Source organism: Andrena cerasifolii, chromosome 9 (genome assembly GCF_050908995.1).
Source record: "Andrena cerasifolii isolate SP2316 chromosome 9, iyAndCera1_principal, whole genome shotgun sequence".
Taxonomy (NCBI): Eukaryota; Metazoa; Arthropoda; class Insecta; order Hymenoptera; family Andrenidae; genus Andrena; species Andrena cerasifolii.
Window position 1 is genome coordinate 9,122,429 of NC_135126.1, and position 7,946 is coordinate 9,130,374.

Genomic DNA, 7,946 nt, shown 5'->3' on the forward strand with positions numbered 1-7,946 from the left:
CTCATATCCTCCACTCGAGACCATTATCCCAATTGAAAGCACTCGAATCCTAACTAATTCCTTCAAAAGTGACTAATCACCAGTAACCAATGCCCCCAAAACAGTCAGCACACATCAGCCCCTACGATTTACCCCTCTTCCATCCAAAGCCACAAAACCACCCTCCCACACCACAACCCCTCCATGTTAAAAAATTTCAATCTCCCCCAACGTTTCCCGATTTCGAACCACAATTTCGCGCGCCAGGACTCCGCTACCCCTTAGACGCAAACTACGCGAGTGGCTCGAAGTTCCAGGACGGCGGAACAATGCCGACGACCTTGCTGAGGACGCGTGGAGGTCCAGGAAGAGGGCCTCGACGGACGGCACGTACGCGAGCTCTGTCGGCGCACTAAATGTCGCAATCCCGGTCTCGCCGTTCGTTTGAATGCGACGAGGGGAAGGGGCGATCACTTTCTCTTGGTAGACGGGAACGACCACGGCCTCCGTTTGCCCGGACGAGCACTCGGCAACGAGTTTTTACCAAAGAAGCAGCCCAGTACGCGGCCACCTTCTCATTTCGCACGGTGCAACGGGAGTCACGCGACAGAGGCACAGGTCCGCGAATCCCGCGACATTTCAGGGGTTAGATAAGTGGACGGGGAACGTAGCGAGGCGATCTACGGGCCAGGTTTTAACGATTAGCAGAGGTGGACAGGAGTTTCCTAGTGTTCTCTTGCCGGGGCTGAAGAGTGTTCGATAAAGTGCACGAAGAGGTTGATAGCATCCGTGATCGATGTAGGGGCCGTCTTGGTAGCTTGTGAATTTTGTGAACTGCGGCGAAAAGGGTTCTTTGGCTCGAGAGGCTTTCCCTTCGAGGAGATTCAATGCAGATTAGAGCCGATAGAGTAGGATGACCCGAGGTGACGTTTGAGAAGCAATAACGTGATTGATTTCCCAGATAACGTTCCACGATGCAACTGACATACGTGTTCTTGCTACTGGGATGTCAGTTCCTGGCGCTGGCTTTGGTGACTGCAGCCCCCAGCCCTGAGGAACCCGCGTTTGAACTCCCGGTACAGCTCATAGGCTTCCCAGTGATCATAGCCGCTGTCAGGATCACGAATTTCGTGAAGAAACTCGCGTACTCGTTGAACCCAGGTAAATTGGCTTCTTAAATTTAGGTTAACGGACAGTCTTTCTTGGTGAATATTATGTGTGTATAATCTAAGAGGCAGGTTGTCTTAATGGAAGTGGAGTTCTTCAGTGAGGAAGTAGAGTATGTACCTCCTTCCGCGTAGATCGTCAGAAAGCTACGACTGCCTGAGCGATCGCAGAAGCGAGAGGGCATCTAAACATCGCAGCGTGGCTTCCTCGTGGTTTAGCGAGTGAATCGAATCAGCGAACAGCGAAAGCGAAAGTGTTCCACTTGTTGCCACTTCTCTGTCGGACCACGGAATCCCGTGTAATGCCAGCGTAATTCGCTGCTGTTTCCTGAATGCGAACAGAACCGAGCTGCGAATACTGCTGAAAACGAGGCAGCGCGATTATTATTAAAATTCTTGCTTTCCCTCGCCAGGTGGAAGTAAAAGGATACGCTAAAAGAAAATGCGAGCTTCTGCGATCTTATTTGCTGCGTAGACGCAACGATGCAAAGTGCAGTTGCGCTATTTATGAAAATCAGTTGATAAAATTTAAATTTAACGAATACTATTTTCGTATATTCGTAGTTTAATGAAATCGTGCCACTGGCTGGAATAGAATTTCGATGTGCAATAAATGCGACGGGAGAACAGGCGACCACAAATGGAGTCGCATTGGAAACGTCAATCTTCATCTAAATCAAAGTTGAAGATGTGCTCGTTGATCGTTCACCGATTGCAGGCGGTCATTTAGCGGCCCTGAATGATTGCGACGGAGGCTGTCACTCGGATTGATGACGGAAACTCACCTGTCCACAAGTTTATATTCCAACCTGTATAATGCATTAACTGATTACTGTCATCGAGATAACTGACTACTCGTTATGGCGATTATTTTCATCTTCCACTATCATTTAGAACGATGGCAGTTCATAAATCAAGTGCCATGGAAAATTTCGTGGGATGACATTAAAATGACCGAGTCGCAGTTGAATTACTATCAAACGATTGGAATTCTATTGAGATAATTAGAGTTAGATGATTAGATTTACATGTACGATGTAAACTACTTAGGTGCACCAAGAACACTTTCAAGAACCACCGTCGATGGTGCGGAGGGCCTATGTTTCACCAATTCCACCGAATCGATTGTGAAATAGTGTCGCAATTTGTCATACGTGCCTCCCGTTTCCAGGCACTTACACCAATCGCGTGAGACGAGACCTGCCTCTGCTACACGATGAGGAAATCCTAGACGTTGGTCAAGTGGAGAAGAAATTGGTAACGGAGCTCGGCAGTGACGTTTGCATCTACGAGAGGATTTGCGCCAAGTACGCGACGCAGACTTTGCAAAAACGAAGCAGGGAACGCGCCCTCGACTGGGACGTCGTGTTCAGGTACTATCAACCTCTTACAACTTCCAAACAGCACAATGATTCCAGTAGCCCTAGATTCCCCTAATTCAGAAAGACAATAAGAAATGCTAGAAACGTACGCCAACTCATTACCATTTCCCGAAATTTCGCTTCAAGTTAACGTTACAGTGACACCATTTCGTTCTCGGATAAGTCCACGTCATCATTCCCTTTGCATAGATTTCCTCCGACACAAGACGCCACCTCTAACCGTTACCAATTCCAATCTCGTCCATTTGCATCGCATTTGTATCTGAAAACCGTTCAGAGCCACGATCTCCGTGCAACAGTGGTGCCCCGCTTGATCTCGTTCAAAGTAACCACCCGATCGCTTTCCCCCCTCTTTGATCCATCGATCCCGACGCTCGCGGATCGATTATGATGCAGTATCGGCGAAACAAGAGCGCCAGGAGCCGCTAGGCATGATAACACGACTTCGATAACACTCGACACCGTTCCATTTCGCCACCCAGTGCATCTCTACCTCCGTGCGCCGACTTGCATAACCACGACCCCGAAGTTCACGGCCCAGGGCAACGACGACGCTGGAGACTGGTTTTCCACCTTCGTCTCGGTCGATCGGCTTGCGAAACGCTCTCGATAGGAAGCTTAATAACGGGGCTCGTTAGTGCATCGTGGAAAACTACTGGCCCATTTGCTCGGCCAGCCGTGAACCAATGAATCCTGTCCCCTGTCATTCCTTCCCTTTCTTCTTACCCCTTTTCCCCGTTCACTTCGCCCGCTGATTACACTAATCCTACCGCGCGATAGATACCCTTTTCCCTGCCAATAAGGAAGCTCCTTTCCCTCGCCTCTGTCTACGCGAATGAAATTCGTTTGACGCGAGACTGTCACGGGGGTGCATCATCGAAAGCAGCATCGATGGAGTCGTCTTCGCCAAGAGCTCGGCGTCAACGAGCAATAATTCCGATTCCACATCTCCCTATCCTCGACGCGGCTCCAAATTCATGCGCAAGTATCCAATTCAACGGTGGTTCGGTTCCTCGAATCGCAACCGAGCCACCTGCTCGTAAAAGCGAAATGTAAAACCAACGAAATCCAACATTCCCCTCGACGCGTCGTCGTCCCGGGACCCCGAGGCCTCATGCATAAATTCCACGGATTCCCCGATAATTCGTCGAGAGCGATAGGGCCGATAAATCGTTAAAAGGGGCTGCGAGGCAAGGTGGTCTCGGTTCTAATGGGCCGGCACACCACTTTCCTCCAATAGGCGAGCTAATAGAAATCCTTGCTACTGTCTCCGGCGTGGCCTTCCTCGGCCAGCTTGCACTAAATTCAGTTGCAAGCAATGCCAGGAGCAGATAGCCATTAATGGCGGCCTCCACGACCCTCCTAATGCATCCTGATAACTCTGTTCCACCGTTTCCCCCTACGCAGCCACCTTCGCCCGTTTTACGAGCGTCGCGAGCTATCTGGCCACGATTTCCATGGGCTTATCAGCGACTTCTCCGCGATATTCGCTGAGGATGGCCGCGCGTCGCCTTCGATGTCTGTCACCTGGAGAAGTTTGAACCGAGAGGGTGAACGAGGAGGCTGCGGGGGACGAATGGGGTGGTTGTCGGTGGTGGGAAGCGAGTTGCCGAGACTTAACGGAGCATGGATGAGGGACAGAGTCCCTAGTCCTTTGCAGGATCCACTGCGAGTGAAATCGAAATTTGTGGGCTTCGCAGATGCTAGATGGTGTCTGTCTTAAGTTCCACTAGCTTTATAGGAAACACTGGCGAGCTTCGCGATACCCACGCAGCTGCGTCGCACAGAGGAAATTGAAATTAGTACGAGCCACCTTTTACACGCCGCGAATAAAGTCATGAATTTATGGACCCAGTCCAAGCCTTCAACCTTGGGCGTTAGTCACGCTTTCACGAGCGCCGTAACCGGGGGTATTATAAAGTAACATCGCCGATGCTTCGTTTTGCAGCGAGTACAAATCGTCGCCGAACCCGATGAAGGAGAATTATTTATTGAGCGTGTTCCTGGGCGACATCATAGGCAGCCCGAGGCTCTGCCATCAGCTGGCGAAGAGGGGCAGAGGCTGCGACCGAGCCACGCTCCCGGATTAACTGTAAACCGCTATTTTACGTTGCGCAGAAACCCAAGTCCTGTACAGATTGTAAATATCCCGGTGACGCGGACGCGGCGCTCCCTGTTTCCATGTTTGATCGTTAATCCTTCGGATGAATAAAGCTGCCGCAACGTCCGTGCTCTTTCGCCGTTGTAAATCGATATCGATAACAATTGATTCGGAATTCCACCTCGCGCCCCACGAATGTACAATTACCTGTTACGTTTACTGTTGTTCCCGTTGCGTTACCTGAGGAACGTTGCTCCGACGAGAATCGTTGGCCAATTTTACTTTATTAAGTAAATAATGGCTTATTAAATATTATTCTAGTAGAGAACCTCTTAGCGGAGTACTTAAAGAATTCTTGTCGCAGCAACGAACCGCGTGTCATATATTAACGCTATGTTAACTGGTGAATAAAATCGTTTAACGAAGACACTCGAAGCACTTCTCTTGAAATCTCTCACGAGGTATATGAACATCTCTGAAGCGTACATGTGACGCGCACAGGCGAGAAACCAAGGCACGCATGTAGGTCCGCGAAGTGAGAGTCGCTCCGCGGTGACGTCTCTTCCTACCTACGCCTCTTCGGCCGCGTTTGTGCCCGAGGAATGGTTTCGAAGAAAGTTCCAGTTGCCCGTGGAACTGTGACACGAGCATCCGCGAAACTACTCACTCGTGCAACCTCGGCTTTCAGTTCGACACGCGAGACGATCTGCTCGAGGAGCGAGCGATATCGTAGGGAATCTAATCCCCGGTCGAATCGGCCCTCCGGTTGTTTCGTCTTCTTAGAAATATCTGCTCCTGGTTTCGGCGCGGAAGTTTATTACGGAAGCTCGTTGCGCGACTAGAACAGTGTGCTATGAAAATGGAACGTTGATGTTCGGTGACACGTGATAGCGAAGGTAAACGAGATTCTCGAGGAGATACCGCCGAGGGATCGAGAGGACTAAATCGGGGGAGGAGGCAGAAGCGGAGGGAAGATTGACGTCCAATTTCGATGTCGGAAACACCGAGTCACGCCATGATATTCAGATTCATCCTTACTTGTTTCCTCCTTCGCTTCGGCGTTCGTGCCGAGGATCGGTTTCAAAGGATTACCCGGGATATTGATGCCAGTCGTTACTGCGATTTCGATGCTTCTCGGAAGAACTACGACGCGACCGATTTATTGCAGTGAGTACGAAAATTGCAATATTATCGACAGGGCGGGACGAGGGTTTGAGCTTTGAACCATTCATCTGGAGAAACGGAACGTCGCGTAGGTGCGTCGGCGAGCTGGCTAGCGACCTCGTAGATCGTGAAGCAGCTAGGCAGACAAGTGGAAGGAGTCAGTGGAACGAGTCAACGGGCAGACAGATCTCCCTCGCGGACATTTTTACGAACCTCTTCGAGGACCCGTCGCTGGTACGTTCGAAGGCAAAATGAAACATTTAGATACGGCACGAATCTTTTGAAATTTTGAAGCCCACTCGGGAGTTTCATGGTCGTTAAGGAGCGCTAAGTAAGTTAATGTGCTTACACCTGCTTTGATTGAATTTTAAGACTCATCCAGGTTCTAATTACCCCGAGATGCTTGGCATACAAAGGGTGATATCACGACAGCTTCTTTCCGTTGGCGTTCCTCCGAACTTTTCTGCTTGCAGCCACATCAAAGCAGCCCCTTCCCGACCCACGCAACGTCTAGCCACTACCAATCGACTTATCCGGCGATATCAGCTGGAACGGCCGATCTTTCGCCAGGATTCCAGCTGAACCTCTTTCAAGCCTTGTCCTCGATATCCCGACACGACGACTACAAGTGTATACCAAGGATACTCTGCGAAATGGCGAGCGGGAAACTTCCCGGTAGATCGTTAGGCAAACAGGCGTCCAGTTTCTTCGAATTCCTTGGGAAGAACACGCTTACGGAGTACGCTGAAATCCACTTCTCGATCGAGCTGAACGTCGAGAGCCATCTGCATTTCACTGTCCTCGTTCACGTTTCCAGGTGGCTGACTAAAATGGACGTCGCGGGGGCTTCTCCTTTGCTGAACTTTGGCAGAGCGATGATCCTTGGCTACAGCAACAGAGGCAGCTCTCTGGCTTGCTACAGGGCTTTCCCAAAGTGCCCCAGGGACTCGAACGAGCTCGTTTATTACCTGAATAACTACAACGGAGGACTGTTTCGACTCTTCAACAGGATCCAGGTCGGAAGACGTCGGCGTGTTGGAGGCTTGCACGGTAAATTGCAGAAGAGATAACGTCAGATCTTCGAGTTTCATCATCTTCCGTTGCAGGTGATCAATTGGCCAGAGCGAAGAAGAGAATAATTGCTGAATCCTCGGAAGGGAGCTATCGAGTTGTAGGTGTTCGAAATAAAATTCACTTCCCAACGCACGAACGATTCAGAAGTGGTAACGAAGTGACTTTCCCAAATGAAAAAGTCTCGAGTAACGAACCGATTGCAAACGGTATTCCGAACTATGTGCACAAGTCGCAGGCACACATTTGGCAGAAGGATGAGGTGTCATTCTTTCCTGAGGTAATTGCACGGCACACTCTAATTAAACGCACTCGGTATACTTCTATCGACCTGTTTTCAGAAATCAAGCAACGCAAGTTACTCTAGAATTCGGTTTCCCTGAATTCGCAAACTCGAATCGACCAGAGGTTTCCGAAAGAAGCTGCTAGACACAGGAATCTACCTAAACCCACAAACTTTCGAATATCAACGGATCAAGATTCCCAGAGACTCTCCACGGTGACCGCAAGCTTTCGAAGACAGTGCGTCGCGAATTTTCCAAGGGGATGCCAGTGCAGCTAGGAAAACTCGCCACTTCAGCCAGCTTCGGTTATCCCATCAGGGATTTTCTATCCACCTGTACGAGCCGTGTTCATAAACAGGAAGTCCCGAGTCGCCGTTGGACGTGATGTTACTGGCGCAGATGCCATTTGTGGAAACAGCATGGGGCGTCGTTCGAGCACCGACAAGTTGTCCAATGAATCTGCACTCGAGCATGAGCCACCGCTTTATGTCTCAGTTACACGCGCCGGTAAACTGTATTTTATCCGAGTTCGATTTCCTGCTTAGATGCTTGAGCGAAATGGCGATGGGGGAAGAAGAGGAAGCGAAATGCACGCTCGTGTACGCGCAACCTGTTATATCATATTGTTGTATTATTTATGCGTCCGTGGCCCCAGCAGTCTATTCCAAGAGTTACCTCGAATAAAATAAACTCAACTGACTTCGGAGGCGAATTACGTCAAGAGCTTACTCGACTTTCGAGCTCCGACATTCTCACTCGCACAAACGTTTTCCGCGACGATTAAATGGGAGGAGCCACA

General features: G+C 49.9%; 2 protein-coding genes across 2 annotated transcripts; both read left to right on the forward strand.

Annotated features, from left to right (window-relative positions):
* Positions 1-33: 33 nt before the first annotated feature.
* Positions 34-4,864, forward strand: LOC143372987 (uncharacterized). Its single transcript, XM_076819704.1, has 3 exons — positions 34-1,140; positions 2,317-2,518; positions 4,476-4,864. Exons 1-3 carry the CDS (start codon positions 954-956, stop codon positions 4,615-4,617), a joined length of 531 nt encoding a protein of 176 aa, XP_076675819.1. The 5' UTR covers positions 34-953; the 3' UTR covers positions 4,618-4,864.
* Positions 4,865-5,323: 459 nt separating this feature from the next.
* Positions 5,324-7,318, forward strand: LOC143373352 (uncharacterized). Its single transcript, XM_076820536.1, has 6 exons — positions 5,324-5,795; positions 5,885-6,026; positions 6,266-6,531; positions 6,610-6,842; positions 6,899-7,143; positions 7,205-7,318. The coding sequence occupies exons 1-6, from the start codon at positions 5,620-5,622 to the stop codon at positions 7,244-7,246; spliced, it is 1,104 nt and encodes a 367-aa protein (XP_076676651.1). The 5' UTR covers positions 5,324-5,619; the 3' UTR covers positions 7,247-7,318.
* The last annotated feature ends 628 nt before the right edge of the window (positions 7,319-7,946 follow it).

What these genes read in the sequence shown, in the direction of transcription:
- LOC143372987 (XM_076819704.1), top strand. Translation starts at nt 954, where the DNA reads ATGCAACTGACATACGTGTTCTTGCTACTGGGATGTCAGTTCCTGGCG. An exon ending in CGCGTACTCGTTGAACCCAG is followed by an intron (nt 1,141 to 2,316) that starts GTAAATTGGCTT and finishes TCCCGTTTCCAG; the next exon opens with GCACTTACACCAATCGCGTG. An exon ending in GACTGGGACGTCGTGTTCAG is followed by an intron (nt 2,519 to 4,475) that starts GTACTATCAACC and finishes TTCGTTTTGCAG; the next exon opens with CGAGTACAAATCGTCGCCGA.
- LOC143373352 (XM_076820536.1), top strand. Translation starts at nt 5,620, where the DNA reads ATGTCGGAAACACCGAGTCACGCCATGATATTCAGATTCATCCTTACT. An exon ending in TCTTCGAGGACCCGTCGCTG is followed by an intron (nt 6,027 to 6,265) that starts GTACGTTCGAAG and finishes TTCTGCTTGCAG; the next exon opens with CCACATCAAAGCAGCCCCTT. An exon ending in AGGTGTCATTCTTTCCTGAG is followed by an intron (nt 7,144 to 7,204) that starts GTAATTGCACGG and finishes ACCTGTTTTCAG; the next exon opens with AAATCAAGCAACGCAAGTTA.